This window comes from Passer montanus, unplaced genomic scaffold (assembly GCF_014805655.1).
Source record: "Passer montanus isolate IOZ18808 unplaced genomic scaffold, ASM1480565v1 scaffold32, whole genome shotgun sequence".
Classification (NCBI taxonomy): domain Eukaryota; kingdom Metazoa; phylum Chordata; class Aves; order Passeriformes; family Passeridae; genus Passer; species Passer montanus.
In genome coordinates, this window is record NW_024367930.1 from 3,697,789 (window position 1) to 3,719,179 (window position 21,391).

A 21,391-nucleotide genomic window follows, 5' to 3' on the forward strand; every position below is an offset into this window, starting at 1 on the left:
TTTATCCACCTCTATCTTCTAAACAGAAATAACTCATATAAAAAAACAAGACTACCACATAGCTATACACAACCTTCCCAACTGATGAAGGCTTTTGGCCTCTTTCCTTATCACACTCAAACACTCTACATAAGTCTTGAAACCATAAATTTTGATAATCATCACTACTTGAACAGATCTCAACAACCATTATGCACAAAAAGAAGACTCATGATATATGGATACTCACATCTTTTCCCAACTTTCATTTGTAAATCAGGAAAAGAAAGTATGGGGACCTCAATTAGACAAACATGCATTTTTTACACTATTTGAGTAAGATTTTCCAAAGAATTGAAGGTGATGGAACTTACCAATTTTAAATGGCAGAACTTCTCCAGGCTACTTTGAAAAAGTATTCCTTATGCTTAGTTATGCTTAGCTATATTGCAACTTCAACATTTCTCCTGGAATGCCCAAATGTTGCATATTCTCCATGAAAAAATACAGTGTGTCAAACTTCTCATTCAGTTTCTCCCTCAGCTGCTTCTAGCATGGATTCAGAATGCTTTTTCCTAAACAAAATAAGCCTGTGCTACAGCATTGCCAATAGATGGAAACAACATCCTGAACAAACGTTGCTGTAATACAAGTAAATGAATGGTTGGTTTTTTAGTGTCCCTAGTGGATGGACACTGTGGCAATTTGTTTATTTTAGCACTATATCTCAAATGCTGAGTGAACAGGAAGATACCCCAGTAACACATCATCACAGTATTGGTTCCTCAGAACATGTATGTTTCAAACCTGAATGTGGTGCCAGATGCTCTTTTCCCCTGCTTCTGTCAGTGTCTGGAAACATTTGGCATTTCAGACATATTACAGGCAGGGTAAGTACTTGCAGTATGATTTGAAACACAATTCTGATTCTGGTGATGAATCCCAAACAGAAAATCAGGTATCACATGGGAAGCAGAAACATCTGAAGGTAAGAGAAATATGCAGCTAAACAATCACTCCTCCATGTTCAGAGAGAGGAGTTCTTCCACAGAGAAGTCAGGACTTGGTGCCCTCATGCAAATCTATGTCCCACTTCCACATCCCACTTTTTCTAGATTCCTTGGGGCAACACCAATAGCTCCTAACTGAGAGTAGTAAAAGAAATCACTGAACCCCCAAGGGAGCAGACTCAAATGACTTTTGACCACTTCACATGGAGGGGTCTCCTAAACCAGAGCTCAAAATTCTTCAGTCTGTATCAGAGGGGTTTTGACTACAATGAGAGCATTACTTCTCACCATTCTCTGATCCTAAAGACTTCAGCATGAAATTAACAAATCCACTGATATTCAGTATCTACTTGGGTCTAAAAATTACTTTTACCTCCCATTTGAATGTCTACAGTAGCTTTGCCCTCTCAGTAAGAAAAAAACACCCACACAAGTTGCTCTTTTCCAGGTTCAACGACTGTGTCTATGAATGAAGGAAAACGCATCATTAGGCCTCCTTCAGACCACTATACTAATCAGGGGAAACAGTGATATTCTTGTTTTATAATACAATGCTAGGAAGTGTATTACAAACAAACTAGGAGTAGGGAGATTAATAGGTTTTAAACAGCCCTAAACCATTCAAAACAAAATCTTTTATAGTTTCTTTTTAGCAGAGCATTCAGTTTGGAGGTAATGATTGTGCCATTTTTCTGGACCTGGGAAGGAGCTGGATACTTTACTGCAATCACAACATAAAAAAATGTAAATTTGTTGCCCTGAAGCATTTCCAAGATCCTTTTCCCCAACCTTTTATGGCTAGTAATATGGATTATCAACTACAGGATCCTGCACTACCTTCATAAAGGAGTGGCCTAGACAGTTTGATGCTACTGCACCAGCAAGGACAAAGGTTCAGTGTGCAGTTATTCATGCTATTACAAGCAGTCCCAATGGGATAAGATAGAACACGCACAAAAGAAAAAAGGCTGCACATATAAAAAAAGGCCTAACAAAAAATCTTAAAGCCCCCCCATCCAAAAAATCCCACCCACAACCCTGCTAAGACTTGCAGCTGACTTCAACAAATTTTTCACACCTCTAATATCTAAAAGAGAACAACAGCAGCATGCCCTTGCAATATAAAAGAAAATTGTTTTAGTAAAGATTTATTATGCTAATAACACTAGAGCCTCCCTATTGTCCCACACATTTTAAAAAGGACACTGTATATGTATATTCAAATTGCCAGAGATGAACAGTGGGTCACAAACAAAACCTAAAATGTTGAACTGTGTCAGCCAAATTGATAGTGCATTTATTATTTCTACCCTTTCTTATGCATTTTGGCATAGTCAGTTCTGCTGCCAAAGCATTTCTAGAAGGTGAATATAAAGGATGTGAAGCACTATAATCACTAATGAAATATGAGTGATGCATTAATGCTCACTCAAATCTATGGATCGAAAGAAAAAGCAATAAAAATTAAATGCATGATTTAGAAGTAATCTTAAACACTAAACAGATCCTAAATTCACTAAGGAAAGCAGACTTCACAAATCACTGCTAGGAGCATTAGCAATCTCCCTCCCAGACAAAAGGTCAGCTCTGGATGCCTTGTTAAAATGTATCTGGGTTTTACAAAGTCCTAATGAGAATGTTGCTCTCTGACAAAGGTGCATAGGCCTACAGAAAAAGTGGTGGTCAAGGAAAATGACAACCACAGCATGTTCAGAATTAGATGATGGCTTTGCAGCCTCCAGGGCCTTACTCTTATTGTCCCTCTCCTGTTGCTAAATAGAGAAAGAAAGTTTGACATGGCTAATGGGAAAGACTCGAGAGTAGAAGACAACACTAAGATTAAATAGAGCAGGCTAACTATAGACTCCCACAGAATTTACTAGCCTCTTTTTTTGCATTACACTGGCAAAGAAAAAAGAGAAAATAACATGACATCTGGGCTCCTATTCAGGCCTCCACACCTCCTCAATTACAGGTACTTAGCAGATATATCCAAATTTCTATTGCAATCCAGAAGACAAATCAGATCTCTGTCCATTGACTGAGGAAAATACTGGCATCCACCTAGGAAACAAATAAACTTCAGCTAAATATCCCAAGTTAAGAGAGATATAACTGGAGGATGCAATGCACTACTACTTAAGCAACTTTAAACCTTGTCAGTGTGAGATTAAGTGGACATTTACTATGCCTCATGCACCCTCTCATGCTTTTATATCTCCTTCAGGAAGCAAAGGGAAAGACAGGTTCACAAAAATAAATTAAAAAAAAAAAGGGAAACCGCGACTTTTGCCAAACAGTTGATAAGATCACAGTTATGAATATAATACCACCAAGGACAATGTATAGACAGATTCAAAGAACCAATCTACTTCCTTAATATGTTAATATTCTCAGGAATAAAAATTGGCTACAATCCCACTTGTTCTGACCTCTTTTCCCCCTAAAATGATGGATTATACAGTAATTCTCTATGTACTTGAACATGTTGCTCAACCTTCTCCTTCTGTCCATGTCTTTTCTCACTTTCTGTTCCTATCATAATTTCTATAACAGTTATTCAATTTTGGAAAATGAATCAAAAAGCACAGTCTCTGAATCTCTGAATAAGCATGGAAATGAACCAAACCAGACAGTTCTGTGAGATATTCAGAGGGTTCAACCTGCTCAAAGACTTTGTAAGACTACTACTGCTAACAGAAGTTTCTTCTGATGGTCTAAAGCCTTTTCTGCAATGTAAATACACCTTTTGATAGCTTAAGACAGCCTCACATATATTTGTCAAAATGATTACACAGCTCAGTTAAACAGAGTTGACATATTATCTATGTCATTGCTAAGGGCAATTCATTTGATAGTGACCAAATGTTGTGACTTCTTGAGCACATTTTCCTGGTATTAATCACTTTCTCAAGAAACCTCATCAGCAATCATGTTCCAGATCTGTAATTACTGCACATCTTTTTAGCAATGAAAATATGTAAGTCTGAATGACCACAGAGGTGCCTTCAAATGCAGCATCCACCACAGAGAACATGATTTTTCACATTTACTTAAAACTGGGATAGGAAGAAAATAACTGTAAAAATTAGAGAGAAATAATTTCTACACTACTTTTGTGATACAGGCTTAGCTAGAAAATTCTTCTGACTGCTAAAATTCTTCAGGTTTGGAAGTTTTTACAGAATGAGAAACTCTACTGCACTGCTGCTTTGTAAAGGTTTATTCATAGTCATGCTCTGTGTAAGGAATAAGGGACTTAATATTTATCCTCCTAGAAACAGAAGGTATAATCTTATTCCCTTTATCTTGGATTAGCTGTCAAGACAGTAAGTGGACTGTTCAAACTTTCAGTGTTTTCAGTGGTTTTAAATCAAGATGAAACATAGGCCAAGCCGTTAAGGCTGCATGTCTCAGCTGCTCAGTGCTCAGCTTCCCTCCCAGTCCTGGATGGGTAAAAGGGAAGGTTAGGAAACCAGAGTTCATTTAAGATGCAATTTAGGCATCCAAAACCAAGAGATAATCAAAGTATTTTATTTCTGGTATGATCTGAGCCAGGCACTGCACTTACGCCACTTTTGCCTTGTACCTCAAAGGACTTCAAAATCCAATGGAACCACCTTAATCCTGTACTAAAACATGAGCTTGTTGTTTTGTCAAAACATGTATTTTCACAGGCTAAATAACTTACTCATAATTCTTTGTAAAAATCTGAAATTTCTTAGCAATGTACAGAATTAGGAGAACCCCAAGTTAATTTTAAGTCATTGTTACAGCATGTTACAAATTTGTGTTCTTTCTTAGGACACTTATGTTGCCAAATAGGTCAGTCAAATGCATTCTGAGCCTTTCCAATTCTTGCACTTCAAAATGTTTGGGGCCTCTTCAAACACTTGCAATGTCAAATTAGCCTGTTTCTCTTGTCTCCCTCAAAAGAAACACATTTCAAGTGTGCTGTTCTGTTACTATCCAGTTTAACCGGCCAATCAATTAGTCACAGCTTATTACACCTCAGAAACACCAAGCTAATAGTATGGACAACTATGGGCTTCTGGAAGCTAGGGCATAAAGCTAAGGGTTTGTTGTAGGTAACATCAAGAATCTTGAAAGACAAGTGCATGTTCAGATAAGGAAAAACTTAGTTACCTGTTTAATGACTTACACTGTCAGAAAAAGAACTTCCAATGAGCCAGACCTTGGGCTCTGAACATAAGCAGCAAGGGTTTGAAGGAGCTGGGGTTTTTCAAAAGAAAATCCAACAGAATGATACTCATACTCTAAAGTACCAAATTATTTCAGTGGTGATACAGCTGACATTGAAACAACATTGATTCTTGCGGTTACACCTTATCCAGGCCATCCAAGTTAACATTAAGCTTTATTTCAGTGAAAATGGAGGGAGGCCCACTTTAAAGAAAGAATTTTATGGAGGTCTGAACCAAATTAATTCAAAGTAACTGAGGTAATATTGATATCAATAGCTTCTACATCAGGCTGTGCTAGTCATAAAGCTTCCAGCAATGGAAGATGATAATAAAACACCCCTAAAAATTATAGTTTGTCCCCATTATTTCTGAAGTCAGTGGAATTTTCCCCAATGAAAGACCTATGACAATGTTTTGTTTCTGTTCCAATGTCATTCACTGTAGATGAAACCAAAGACAGGCTGATATACGTCACTATTGTATTTTCAGAGTATCAGATGAAGAATTGTTAACTTGCAAGAAAAAATTATGCTAATAGCCACAACACTTGTTCCATTTCTATGTACTACATTTTTGGCTAACATGTTACCAATTACACATTAAATAAAATCATCCTACTATGCTGTTTTCTAAATGTAAATGCATAGACTATTTTAGTGACACATTCATATAATGCTGAAATTTAACAAAACAGCCTGCTTTACAAAAGAGAAAAGACAATGAGTAGAGCAGAAAAGATAGCTATTTTCTAACTTACATGAATTTACAGTTCAATTTTAATACTTGATAATATGGGTGAGCAAGACAGCATGTATACCATTCAGATGAGAAAACCAGCAGTCCAACATCCATATTCTTAAACTACTGCTGTCCCTTCAGGCACTGAACACAGTGAAGGATGCAAACTCCATTAGTCAAGTAGCTAATAAATACTAGCATAGTCTCAACATATTACAGAAGAGTTAAACTGTTCACTGGTTGAGTTAGTCATAACTGCAGTCGTGGTAATAAAGTAATAAAAATGCTTAAAATTCAAAATCTGGAAATAGAACAAGACTCAGACAAATTAAAAACACAAAATCCATTTTTTTAAAAAGCAATCACCATTTGAAATCACCACTGGATCAAGGTGACCACTTGTACTACTGTGGGCTTCTTGAGACTTTTTTTTTCTTTTGTTTTCATTTTTTAAAATTTTATTTCCTTATTATTATTTTTATCCTTATTATTTTTTATTATAAAAAAAAGGTTTGTCTGCCCTAAGGCAACCCTGGAGTAAGAGAAAAATGAAGACTATAACACAATGGTTTGATCCAAAGGCCATCTGAGCCAGTGAGAAGACCCTGACACTGGCAACCCTAGGTAACATCCATATTTTACAAGATCTTAACACTTCACCCTAGTAATGGATTCATGCTAAGCTCTATCTGTGAAAATAATACTTTTGCCCTGTACTAACTCCCAGAGAAACAATGTTTTTATATACTTTTCACTGTGTAGCTTGAGGCAGTGAAAATCCTAGAGTTCCTTTCATGGGATTAAAAACCTGCTCTTTTCTGACACAGGTCTTACTTATCCTAACCTCATGCATTCACATCTGCTCCTCGAGTTCATTCTCAGGACAATTGCTCTTCTTGAATCAGTAACAAAATGAGTCATGAATAATCTTTTTTGCCTATTGTCTTATGCTTCTCTTTCTGCTTGGGGTGCTCCAAAGCACTCTCCTGACAGTATTTTCCAAAGCTCCTTCTTTCAATGGTCCTCTGGGAAACATCATGGTAACCAGATATATAGCACGATGCTATCAAAGGCTTCCATACAGCAAATCTTGTAACAATAGAACTCCCCTAATGGGATTTGCATCCTGGCTTCATAGAAAAAGCACTGTAATAACCTCTCATTTTTTCCTTGTGCTGTAATCATCTGTTATGCTTCTCACTGGTACTTCAAAGTAATTCTCTATTGTTCTGTTACTCTGAACTTCAGCTCAGTGGGGTTTAGTTTTTCAAAGCATCACAGAGGGGAATCTTAATTACTCTATTTTTTTTTTTTTCATTTTTCAAACAAAATCTCAAATCCATAAAACAAGCAAAAATTATTTTAGATCCCAGATTTCCTGCTGCTGGATTTGCAGAGAACTAAAATCAACAACAAAGCATATTCAGCCTAGTATGTCTCAAAATTTATCTAGAGACCTCATTCTGTCACAGCTTCTACTATGGTGAGGGAACTTGAACCATGCAAAAGGCCTAGAAGATCAGCTCTGTCCTCAGCTTTGCCTGTAGCTCTGCTAAAAATTCACAAAAAGCACAGAGACCTACCTTTTAAATTGTCCACACACCTAGGCTATGTCTCTCAAGAGCCCAAATTCCAAACCAGAAAGGCACTAAAAATATGTATGTCACAAATAGAGTAATTTTATCATATTTCTGAAGTTTTAAGCTTGGCTTTCTAAAGATAAATTTAAGCTTCCAGTTCACCACTGAAAATCTGGTTGATATCAAGCTTATACAGAGTCATGAGCAAAGCATAATCTACAAAAGCTCTTGTCCCAAAATCCCTTCTAGTGCAAACTACTGCATGTCCTAATACCCAGATCCTACTTTGCACCTTGAGTCCTGTGTCCAGTTTTGTCTTGTCTCATTTTAAAAAAGACACTGAGGTGCTGGAGCATGCCCAAAGAAGGGCTACAAGGCTGGTGAAGGGTCTGGAACACAAGCCCTCTGAGGAGTGTCTGAGGGAGCTGAGGCTGTTTATCCTGGAGAAAAGGAGGCACAGGGCAGACCCCATCACTCTCTACAACTGCCTGCAAGGAGGTTGCAGCCAGGTGGAAGCCAGCCTCTTCTCCCAGGCAACAAGTCACAAGATAAGAGGATGTAACCTCAAACAGCTCCAGGGAAGGTTCAGGCTGAACATCAGAAGGAATTTCTTCCCAGAAAGGGTTGTTAAATACTGGAATGGGCTGCCCAGAGAAGTGGTAAGGTCACAGTCCCTGGAGATGTTCAAGAAACAGCTGGATGTGGCATGTAGTGCTGTGTGCCAGGTGGTAATCAATCTAAGGCTGGACTTGATGATCTTGGAGGTCTTTTCCAAATCATTCTCTTGTTCATGTCCAAGCTTAAAGCATGGTGCTAGCCAGCCCTAGAGAGGCCCAGATTTTAACCCTTAAGAACACTTGGACATCACTTCTCTCAGACTCCTGCAGTTGAAGAACCTAACTCACATGCAATCCAACAACAAGCATATCACCATAAAAAAAATGTTGTTTAAATCTAAATTTAAGTGTCATGGAACATACTAAACACAAACTAGAAATTATATTCCTATTTTGATTCAAATGTGGAAAATTGAACTTCATATTGATGTTTTAGAAGTCTAATAGAACAAAGTCTCTCTGTTCTCAGTGGAGAACAGAGTAGTTTAGCTGAGGCCAGCAGTAAGAGTTACTGCTAGTCTGGATGCCTGCTAGAAAGTGCAATAAAGCATACAAGTCCATGCGACATCCCAATCACCATTTTTATGAACATTTTCCTATTTATTAATAGTTGCTGCTCTGAATTCCCTCAAGTTTTATGTCAACTGCCAATTCTGAGTCCAGTACAAATTTGAGATATATTACAAGTAAGTTCAGCTAGAAATGAAAATAAAAGGTGAGAAAAAAGCTCACCATATGCCAACAAGGCAAGCTCATTGGATGACAGGTAAAAAGGCAAGTGAATGGCTGCACATACTAATAATTCTGGAAGTATAGGAGAGTTCAACCCCTAAAGACTAAAGGAGAAAGTATCAATCATAGAGAAGAAAAAAAAAGCACCAGTAAAAGTCAGGTTATTTCTCCTCCTCTTATTAAACTACAATATCTTTTCTTCTGCTCTGAGACATTAAAACTGTTCCAATTGATCTGTTGCCTTCACCTCTGTACATCTGAACTGATACCTGAACTTTGTACTACCACTTGTATCTTATTTCCCTCTTAAACCTCATCTGAAAACATTCAAAATATCAATCACCATTGCAGCCAAAAGCATATGGAACATAAAATGTATGGGAGCATGTGGCATTCAAAGACAGATGACTTGGAAACCGTTCATACAAATCAGCACCTTTTCTGATCTGATTGTTTAGTAAGGAGAGACATTTGGTAATCCACAGTCACCTCTAGGTGCTAACCAACCATTCATTATCAGCATTTTCACCAAAGAGTAGGCTGGCCTTGACAGGAAAGTTGCCTGACATTCAAGAGAAGATTTAGAATGCAACAGCTGCTTTGATTGAGCAGTTGCAATATGGGTATTGATAGAGAAAACTCAGCTTATGGATAAGTCATCACAATATAAGTAATCTAACAAAATACTGTTTGAAGACAATTTAACAGAGTTTGGATTTGACTTACTACACGGCTGCTGTAGAAGAATGCTTTCTGTTATCTCAATATATAGACCCCACACACAATACAGAGCTGCAGCCTCCAGGGTGAGCAACATTCCTCTTTCTGGAGCTCTTCCAGTTTCATGACCTAGAAGGTGTCATAAAATGCCCATATACTATGCATATGAAGTGTCTGGTCATGTTGTCTGCAGAGCAGCATAAGAAGATGCAGCTAGATCCCAAGTTCCTTCACTGGAAAGAACTGTCCGTGGAAGAGACTGTTTAGGGATATACACCTGAATGACATTTTTGCAGACCGGTTTCATAGATGTCTCCTTTCTATGGACTTGTCCAACATTAAACACACCTCCCAAAAGTCAGGATTCAGTCAGCCCGTTCCAAAGGGATATTGGTAGCTTACTCTAATACATTAGCCAAGGACATTTGGTAGTACGAATGGCTAATATTTGAAGTTGTTCAATGTGTTTTGTTTGATTGAAAGCTTTCATGGAAAGTGTTTATTTGTGGAAAGAAATCATAATCCTTTTGAGGAAGGCACAGTGGCCAATATATCACAACCATTGTGAGAACTAAAAATATACATGGACACATTTTCCTACTATAAAGCCCAATGTGATCAGGTTGCTATAGAATATTGTCATTTCACTCTGACTTTTTAAATACTAATCTTATTTTCTAGAGCATAACTCCTTGTTCTTTACAGCTGTCATTGTCAACATTTAAGAGTGGAAAGTACTCTGCAATGTACAGCCATTTAACATCCTATCATAAAGCAGAGACATAAGAAAATTCTGGATCATTTGAGTAGCTTGGAGGGGTAATGTTTTCAGAAACAAGAAACCATTTTCAGATCCTGAACTTAAGGCAAATTTCACTGAGGTGATTTCTCAGCACTTCAAAAATTCTTCCTCTTCCCTAGGGAGACATCAAAAAATCAGAGCACTTGAAATCACTAGACATAGCTGTAATTCTTGGCATAAGTAAGTCATTGCATTTCTGATTAAAGAGATTTTAAAAAGCAGAATCAAAGTCTCAGGAACTTTCATTTATTCCCCAGAAAGCCCATTCTGTTTTCAGCCACTAAAACCTTCTGTACTTCTCAAACTTAACATAAAGACAGCTTCAGACTTTCAACTCACAGTCAATTCTGTCAAAGATATATTTACATTTGAAATCACTTGAGAAGTAGCCCCAGAGACTAATTCAAACTGGATTTTTTCACAACCATATTTTTTTCATTAACAGGATTCAATCCAGGAGCTAGAAACTTTGCATAAGCAGGAATTTAGGATGCATGACAGTGTTAAGGTAAGGCCTACTGGATCCAGTCTTCCTTATAGAAAACTTCCAGACAGAAAAGTGTGCAGCTCTGAAAAAAGCAGGGTCCTGACTCTTTGACATATTTTCCACATTTCCTCCTATTCCCCTTTACTGACCTATTCCCTTTAATTTCTCTTGCCATTTGGTTTCTCCCCTTCTCACTATATGCAGCCAATAAATCCTTCAGGGAACAACCAGTGTTGTCTGCCATATTAGTTAGTCTTCATCCTGCTTTTGCAAATTGTCCCTTCTCCAGCATTTCATCCATCCTGCTTTTAGGACAGCACTAATACTGCATGACTGTACCAAACAGCAAACAACTGAACATATTCTAGACTGATTCCTTACAGTAATGATATATAATAGACTAAAATCATAGAGTCATTACCATGTATTCCTTCACTATTGTCACTTATCCAGCTTGTATGGCAAGAATGGTAAAAGAGGTCTCTTGGAAGTGATGAAATCTGATTTCAGTGTCCTTCACAAAGCACAAGGAAGGAAGTTCATGCAAACTTGTACCGACTAAAATAGTTCTTTTGAAAGTATGTCAGTAAAAATAGATTTCATAAATGTGTGTAATAAGACAAAGGTTAATTAGCTGTAACCACTTTTTCTCAAGGTCAAGAGGAGTTACACCTGGGATGATTTTAGCCTAGAATACCCACTTTTTTTTTTTAACTTAAGACATCTCACATCACACCACTTTTTACTTGACATTAAACTGACAGGACTAATGAAAGAAGTTATTTTGATAGGTGTCCTAGGATAACTCTATGTTGCTTGTATCATTCACTTTCCTCCCAAATTTGCCCTAAACCAGGACAATAGGACCCAAACTACTTGAAAATAACACATCTCAGCATTCTGTACTGAGTATAACAACTCAAGATTCCTGTAACTCAGGGAAGTGAGACAATATTTTATCTTATTTTTCCTTTGTATCTTCCTCTCTCTTTCTCCCCAGGTTTAGGTAGCTAGCAATATCCTGTGGATTAACAGCCCCACTATTTCCTTCTCATCTCTCCTTTATGGTATCTCAAGCATATACAGCTGGTCATCAAGCATTGATCCTAAGGATGATTCCTTCAGAACTTCACATACCAAACCACCAGCTTCTTGTAGTCCTGCAACAGTCCCTATGCTAAAGCTCCTCCAGAAGCAGGATCCAGAAAACTGCTGACATCTAAAGTAGTCCACTAGCACTGTAAGCCAGGCAGTACCAAAACCTTGTCCAGGATTCACTAAGGTTTGCTGCAGCTGAGATGCTTTGAACAAAAACATTTCATATTTACCAAGTAACCACCTATATCTGTAATTTTACTTAGATAGAAAATATCCACCTATTTCTTAAAGTAATCGACCAACAAAAGTCTTAATAGCTTAATTAGGACTTCTGCTCCTCCCACAAACTCTTTGGCGTTTACAGCACCAGTGATCACTTTCAAAACAGTTATGCTCAGAGAACAGGAACCCATTGAGGCAGCTTCGAATTAGACAGTCTTTGGCCTACGTGATTTTATTCAGCTTCTTATTTCAACCCTTGACACAAGCAATGTAGCTTAAAGGCTCATTAGTGTTACAGTAAGAACACTATGCCCCATGGTTTGATCAAATGAGGCAGATTTAAAATTCCAAAGGACAGACAAAAAAAAAAAGTCTGATCAAGAAAACACAACATTAAAGCAACACATGCAAAGTAGTACAAGACACTAAATACTGCCATTCAGAAACTGTGCATGTCTGGTTAACTGTCTTTTTTTAACCCCAATCCTAAAAACGGGAAAGGTGGGACAAAGAGATAAGACCAAATGCTTTGCCTTGTTTTTTTGTCTATTTAATACAAAGCAGGTGATTCAGTGTATCTTTTTAAAAGAAAAAATATGTAGAATCACATCTATAAAATAACTGGACAGCCCTTCCACTGAGCGCTTGTTACTTTCTTGCTGATTATGCAAATGACAGTGAGTCTGTTTGGGGTACAGCACTTGTTCAGATGCTTTGAATCATCTTGTACAATTATTTCCCTGGTTTTATCGCTCTTCTGGCTATATGGGTACCTAATTTGGGTTTACTGGAATTAAGTGCTACGAATATATCCTGCTCACTTCATCCCTTATTCCAATTCCTTTTAACTGTACAGCTACCCCCTGCCAGTCCTTATGCCTATGGTGCAACCAAATAGCTCTGTCTGCTCCAGCCAGTTAAGAGGAATCTCTCTGCAAGGTTCCCATCCTGGGAATAAGTTAGAGACAGTTCCTGTGGCTTTTCAGAAAGCTTCTGAAGGACTACGTTCCTGCACGGAGGAATTAATAGCTCCAAGCTTGTAAAGATTTACATATCTCCACAAAATGTCAGTAATCTGAAGCAATCATACCAGAGATGATGATTAGCACTGTGCATATTTAACAAAGGGGTAGTGAAATCTGATTTGCATATTTCTGACAAGCACGCAAATTCCCCATCGCTTTCACAACTTAATATCTACACGGTTCATTTTATTTTGATTAAATTTAACACATTTCATTGATGACCTTTAAAGAAATGCTCACTTCCAGACTCTTAAATGCATCATTGATCTCCTACATTTTGTCAGCAAAACAATGATCGTTCCTAAGAAGCCTCTGAAAAGCCACAGTCTTACACAGATCACTGCACAAAGTTCCCTCTGACGTGTGCAATGCAGGGATGCAGAATTTACATAATCAGCCCATTTGCTGCATTCAGCAACAAGGGACGTACTCTGCCAGTTTACACCCTCTCCAGTGGGTTGCTCTAGTAAAGAGGAAATTGCCACACTGCAATTCAACAGACATGAAGTACATTAGCTGGGTAACAGGTAAGAAAATAAGCAAATGAAGATGTATGTAAGTTATTATTACCTCTGCTCCACAGACAATGGAAATGACCTTTGTTGAAAGGCTGGTTCAGAATCAGAAGGCAAAACTTCAGATTTCCTGTAAAATAAATGTTGGTTCTCATTAGCAAGAATATTGATTTTTTTGTCCGTTTTTTTTTTTTTTTTTTGCCAGATGAATTTTAGTCCAAACACATCAGAGTAACTCCACTAATATCCTCACTTCTCAGGTTTTACCACTGTCAGATTGAGAAACTGTCAGAACTTCGTAAGACACCTTTTACTTGGTAGGGTTTTGCTACATGTTTAATTTATAAGTGACTTTTACTTATTGAAGGCCATCCTCTACAGGACCCCACATCTATACCGCTCTCACATATAATCTCCCACTTGCTACTGCTGCCTGGGTGCAGCAATTACTGATATGAGCTTACCCTGTTCTCTGTTAAAGGGGAAGGCTGGAGGAGACTCCATATAAGATGTCTCTAAGCTATACCCAATGTTCCACCCTCCTGGAGGATGCAGAACTCTTGCTGCCATTAGTGGCTTCTGTGCCTGTGTTTTCATATCATGTAGAAGCTCTAATTGTGGTAGATACTCTACAAATAAAGACTGATAGGCTGTGACCCAGGAGCTTAAAATCAAAAGCTAGTAAAAGCAAAAGTGTACTTTAGCCTGTGTTATCTAGGTGACACTGCAGACTAAAAATCTCAGTGGATTTACCAGCCCAACTTGATTGAGCTCACAAAGCCTCCTGCCCCTGCAAAACGTGCATGCTGAAGGTCAGTAATAAACCTACAGTTAGAAAAGCCTTAAAAGAAAGAAAGGATGTATGATATGACACACTTTGAATTCAAAGAATAAATATGTAAATCTTTGATGGCTGCCTGCAGTGGGATTTGCATTATTTCACTTCCTAATTATCTTGCCAATCATATAGGAATACAAGTTTCCCCTGGAGTTTGATATCCTTAGGCAATCAAGTTAATGAATAATATTTGGTCATGTGAAGCCACTGTAATTGAAAAAAGAAAACCTCTATCACTAGAAAGTCTTTTGAGAAGATCCAGTATAGCAGGAGGCAGAAAGCTACAGTAGAAGTCTGTGGCCTAAGCTTTATCATGTTATCAAGGAAATACAACTGGTCAAACTGCTGAAGTTGAAAGAACATCTAAGGATGGGAATTGGAAAGGGCAGCCTTTAAAATAATTAAATGCGTGATTAGGAGAACAAAGTGAAGGTTAGCAGACTGGGATACCACTATTCTGAATCTGAGACCCATTCGAGGCCTCCATTTCCTAAAGCAGAAGCAACAGTAACAGGAACAGTACAACATTATTGTCCTCCTTCATAAGTATCAAGAGAAACAGAAATGAAGACCTAGATGATTTTCACTCCAGTGAGAAGTCTACATGATTATCATAGCTATCTTCTGCCTGGTTCTTTCAAATACCTTCGCTCAAGCCTTCTGCTTCCATCTTTGCTGACACTGGCCTCACTTCCATTTAATTCATGTATATATAGGGGCATACATTTTCACAGGGAATAAATGGAGAAGTGGAAAGACCAAATAAACAAAGGAAAGTGAGAAAAAGTTTTTTCTCTGTGTAGTCTGAACAGTTTTACCTTGTCCTTGAACTTGAAGAGAAAGGTAGAAAACAATACATTTAAATTAAGTGCCAATTTCCAGCTGCCTCACAAAATGGGACCTCAGCAGCAGATCTCCTAATGATTGTTAAGTGAGAAAGGCTGCCAACTCCTTGTATTAAACATAACCATCTAGTGATGCTCTCCATTGAAAAGAGCCAGCAAATATCACAGGGTCTGTTACTGGTATAGTAAGACAAAGCAGGCATGGGTGCTGTTAGCCTATTCTTGCTGGTGAATCACAAAAGGCATTTCTGTGCCTGTTTTAAACCCTTAAGTCATTTCAGCATATGAAAACAGCCACAGATTGCAGGGCTTTTTGCACATCAGAAGTACTCTTGTTATATATATTAGGGTATATTTTTGAAGCCAAGGCCTGGCTGTAGGTGTCTACACTGAGATTTCAGAGGCTGATTTTCAGAGAGACACTTTCAAGAGCTTCCAGTGAGGCCCATAAGAGCTGCTGGGTCTTACATGTTCAGTTGTTGCAAAGAAGTCATGATGCCCACAGCACATACAGATAGGAGATGGGGGGATTACGTCTTTAGGGCTGTTTGTTGTTTGGGTTTTTTAAAGTACAGTTATGGGTTGAAAAAGTACAGAAATGGAAATTATTGTTTCACCTGCTTTTAGGGAAGTGAACACTCCAGTCAGTTCAAACCAGTCATTTCATACAATTAAGGCATGATAAAATGCTATGATTAATGCTACCAAAATGAGCCTAAATGTCAATATTTTAATGATGCCTGCTGAGTTAATATAAAGCTGCACACGAGGCTCAGTCCTAGGTAGATGTAAAACAGTAATAAAATTGGGCTGCAATAATTTACGACCATTGCCATAAAAACTATTAATAAATTGGGACATCTGATGGCAAAGACCACGTCAACAGACAGAATATGCAACATTCATCACTGTGAGAAAAACTGATGAGAGCTCAGTGTGCCACTGCTCTGAACACTCTACTGGCTATCCATTTGAAAACAAATCTACTTCAAGGCCATTTATCTTTAAAAGCACTCAACAAATTAGGACACATCTATCTCCTCGTCTGTCTACCCATCTATTTTTCACGAAGCTAATTAGCACCCTGACCCAACTCTTACTGACATTGTTCTCTGTTTGGACTAATAGGAAAGAGGTTTCTGTAAGCAAGAAATCACCAGCAATATCCCCAGATATTAATATCTCCACTGAAGAAACTTTTGTGAGCCTTTTATTAAAGTCAGAACAAGTTTCTCTCTTGCATAGTTTCTTCCATTTTTAGCACAATTTTCTATTTCATTATGTACTTTTGCAGCTCTTGCAGCTTGAGCAAATTCAACCATCTGCAGCAAAAGCAGAAAATAAACTGCTCCATACAAAACCTGCAGCTTATTCTTGATATTTACATCAACACAGAGAACAAATGGAGTCAAGTCCCACGGTCAAAGTTCTCCTGTAGAAGAATTAGCAGTAAGGTCTCTGATGTACAGGCCTACAGAAAAGGAGGATTACTAACTATAGGAAAATTATAGGAAAATTATAGGAAATTTTTACTTGCATTTAAAGAACCAAATTCTTCCCCCCTCTTGTTTTTCTATTTGATGCTTATAAACCTTGAAGTCTTAGAGGCATAATTTACTGAGTAAGAATGAATATGTGCACAACTATGTGAACGGGCAGTTACATGAAATATATAGCTAAAAAATCTTTTAGCAGACTTGGAAAATTCCTAATCTCTGAATAAAGCCTGATCACTTTTATTCCTGTTGGAAAGCTTTCCTAAGTTACAAATCAGTCCATCAATCAATCAATCAATCAATCAACAATGCCTACAAGTTTCTACACTGGCACCATCACCCCATTCTTCCTGAAAATTGTTTTCTTTTTCTTCTTTCCAAAATTATTTAGCTAAACGTCTTTGCTTAAAATTCTCATGCTTGCTTTGAAAAGGACTTTTATCAAAAGTGTTGTGAATATCCCTGATAGCCTATGCACTGCCTATGCAGTGACATTTTACCACATTGTAACTCACTCTCAACAATTCCAATATATTTTAGAGCATAGATTTGCTATTCTAAAAGTCTTCTTGGATTTTCCCTGTCAGATTATATTTATCTAGCTATTTTATAAATATTTATAATATAATTATGCATTTTTAATTGATTTCCCTTTGCCATGTGCCAGTAGACAAGGCTGCATGTCTGTCACAAAGCACAGGTAAAAGGCACATATATTTAAAGACAATCTTTGCTCTGGTAGCCAATAAAATAATATATGCTACTCTGCTTTCTTTCAGTGTTAGAATTATATCACTAAGAGTTTTTCTGCATACTGTGAGTATGTTGGTATTGAATTTTCTGAAGCAGAGAAAAAACTTTCAATGCTTCAAACAAGAAGCTCTTTGGGAAAGATCACTGCTATTCCCAGGCTTTCTGACATGATGCAAGTGGTAATGTACAATGCGGGGGGCACGCTGGACAAAGATACAGGAATACCTCAAGGTGCTGGCAAAGTATGACTTCAAATTCAGAGTTTCAGAAACACAAAGTGGCTTCCACTAAACAATTAACGTTTTGGGTTTGTTTCTTTGGTATTTGCAATTTACTGTTTGCCTGAAGAAGAGCCATTCCTTTCCATTCCAGGGATCTATCAAGCATCAGGTTCAGTACAGAGGAAGAAGTAGGAAAGAGACAGGTAGTATAGGGCAGAACTGAAAGTTAGAAGATGGTTTAAGTTTCCAGAAAATTTGTGTACTGATAGAAATATATCTAAATATCCAAGATACTAACCAAGACCCATTGAAAAGATGCTGCAGTTATACACATTCCTGATCATAGAGGTGGATGTCCAAATAAAAAACAATTTCTGAGAGAAAAAGCTCTAAATGATCTCACTGAAAATTTCTTCTTGCTCATGTTTCTGCTCTCACATCAGTCTGACACACCATGATATATATATAAATATACCATGACAGCAAAAACAAACAAAAAACCCACACCAAAACAAACAAAAACCCCCACAAAAATAGCCAAACAAAAACTACCCAATGATGCAAAACCCCCCCAAAAAAACCAAACCCCAACCAAACAAACAAACAAAAAAAACTAAAACCAAACACAAACAAAAATATTTTTTTTCCAGTACCATAACTTACTCAGAAAATTCCTACCCCTCAGATTAATTTTAAATGAACAATCACTGTCGACTTAAATGTCAGAGTATGTAAGAAGGGACAAGGCTGTTTTTCACAGTTCCAAAACTGACTGATAACAGAGGAGAGCAATAGGCTGAGGCAGCCTTTGTGCATTTGACGTTCCTTCAGCTGCACAAGAATTAACACCAAAATTGTGATTCTAGGAATTCCACATAAGTTAGAATTACTGTGAGCCTACCATAATAAACCCTAGGGAAAGCAGTTCATGAAACCAGCAAACATAACAAAACCACAGTGACAATCGATCCAGCTATTGCTACAGATCACCAGAGCAAGATTACTGTGGCAACTTGGGGTTTTCAAACTAAAACAAAGGAGTTTGGTGGATCAGCACCAAATCTACGCCATTTTTCTGCCAAGTAAGCACCTGTCTCCAAGTGTTAAGTCAAAACTCATACTCTTCTCATTGAAATGGACCGTTTCATTCAGGGCTTTTTGACGAGCTACCACCCACTTCCAAAAAATACTCAAATGGAACAATCTCACCACTAGGAATGAAGTAAATTATTGATTAGAAACTAAGGAAGAATGGGTCTGTCAGTCTAAGGATCATTCCCCCTTTCCTGAAAGGCCTTCTTCATCATGGTTGTTTGCTTTTTGTTATTTTTAGACATTGAAAAACCCACCTGTAGTTTCCTACCTGGTACACACATACAATTCCTAATTTACTTGCTGATATAGCATTTCTTGAAAGTTGGCTTCCAGTTCACAAGACAAGATTCTGATTTTATCAGTTAATATCTTTGGCAGCTCACTATGAGTAGTATGTAGATCTACCTTAGCAAGTAGCATGGCAGAATAAAATCAGTCTGTAAAACAAAACTGTTGGTGGTGAAGGTATGATATTCACATTACACATACTTTGGGAGAAAGGAGAGAATGAAGCTACTTCAGGTTAAGTTTAGTCTGGTTTTGTAGACCCATTAACAGTAGGAGAGAGTTATGTGCACTCCTGCAGCACCTTTTCATCCAAAAGGAAATTAGTTTACATATTCCAAAACCACCCTGCAATGTAAAGCAAACCACAACAAACAGGCATGATCATGAGACTTGCTTCAAACTTATATTCTTGATCCACAGTAAAATATTTATACAAATATGCCAATAGCCACATGGCCTTTGACTTCTGAATTTTTATTTATATTTTATGTCACAAGATCAGTTTAACTTACATGACACTTCTGTAATTTTATATTCATCAAAATTTGGCTCTAAACTTAAGACTTTTATATGTAAGAGCCAATCTGACACTTTTATCTATCATGTATGGAAGGTGTGAGGGGGACTTAAAACTTATAAATACAGCATTATAAACTCCTGAAAAAGTACATCAAACCCTAAGATGCTACTTTCTAATGTTATCTTTTAGGCTAAAACCTCACTTTGAACAGAACAAATAGTGCACCTTACACAAAAACACTCCTCATTCTGCTGTTCTCTTTCTTGAACCAAGATTTTCCCCAACAGTGTTTCCTTTCATTGGGAAACCCAGTGCTCTGCTGTGATACCAAGGAACATAAAAAAGGATAATTTACCAGAATCATTATGCAGACCAAATCAACACCCTAAAACATAAACGTTTCACATTTTAAAAGTTTCACAACTCCTGCAGAACTACTACTCTGAAAACGGAAAAAATTCAAGTCAGTAAAATCTACTTCCTCCATCTGTGCTCTTGCTGAAAAGGTATTTGTCAGCTTTAATTCAGAGAAACAGTTAAGCTTAGACTACTGTATTAATTATAGCCACTGCTTATAAAACATTGTGTAGCTGCTTTTTTCCACATTGAATCCCAAGCCTCCAAACAAGCCATTTAATTTTCCTCATAACAGTGATAATGTTATCCAATAATAAACCTGCACAAATTACGCAAAAGGATCACAGACCTTACAAACATGTTCTCAAACTTCTTGAATGAATAAATCAAATATGCATACCCAACTGATTCTTGTGCAAAGGTACTGTTATCCCTGTCAATGCATTTTAGTGGTAATTTCTTCAAGTAAATTCTATTGTTTTAAAATATTTTGCAGCTCTTAATTCTCCAGGCAAATTCCAACAGGAAGAGTAGGAAGAAAAGGGGATTTGTGCAGTCTTATTGAAAAGCTGCAATGTGGTACCCTCTGGAGAACACTCTACAAGAATTTATGTGGATGAATTCAAACCAACTAATTTCTCACAATAAGTTACAAACATGGCCAGACACATGGGATAATTTACCCATATCATCAACCACTGTGCCTAGAAGGGTGCCATGCCTTGCAATGAAATTTGTCAATTAATGCTGATGCTTCTCTGGAGAACGTGAGAGCTGCATTTCTGATTTCAGTGTGTGATGGGATGCTTCTTTTCTTTCTAAGTCCTATAGTCTATAGCTGCATTTCTGAGTACTTGGGACTTCTGCTCTTTATGTGTCAAACATCTCAGTCTGGTCAAGCAGAATGAGGTCACACAATTCCCAGTAGTGAATCTTCAGCTTTAGATAACTTGTCCAGCATCACAAAGAAACTTCATGGCAGGATTCAACTCTCTAGGGCAACACAGAACTGAACTGAATCACGAGAACTGACTATTTAAATAGAAATCATAACTGCACTTACTTCTATGTACATGGAAATGATGCTTGTGTCCCATTACCAACTCTCATTTGCAAATAAACACAGTGGAGTAACCAGTCACTTTGAGGGGGACAGCAATGTCCACAAACCATAAAACAGGCTTTTTGAGGCACACACTGGCAGATGCACCATTTGCAACTGCAAGGCCCTTGGTTTGATTTACCTCA

The 21,391-nt window shown here is 37.6% G+C and overlaps 1 protein-coding gene across 3 annotated transcripts in view; it reads right to left on the minus strand.

Moving 5' to 3' along the window:
* The window catches only part of TPK1 (thiamin pyrophosphokinase 1), a 303,299-nt gene that overhangs the window by 232,117 nt on the left and 49,791 nt on the right, over nucleotides 1–21,391 (minus strand). For all 3 annotated transcript variants that reach the window (XR_005628163.1, XM_039715197.1, XM_039715196.1), the window contains exon 2: nucleotides 13,786–13,860. Coding sequence is in view for 2 of the 3 variants with exons in the window: in XM_039715197.1 (XP_039571131.1) it covers nucleotides 13,786–13,860 (75 nt within the window). In the remaining variant the exon portion in view is untranslated. The remainder of the gene's footprint in view (nucleotides 1–13,785; nucleotides 13,861–21,391) is intronic.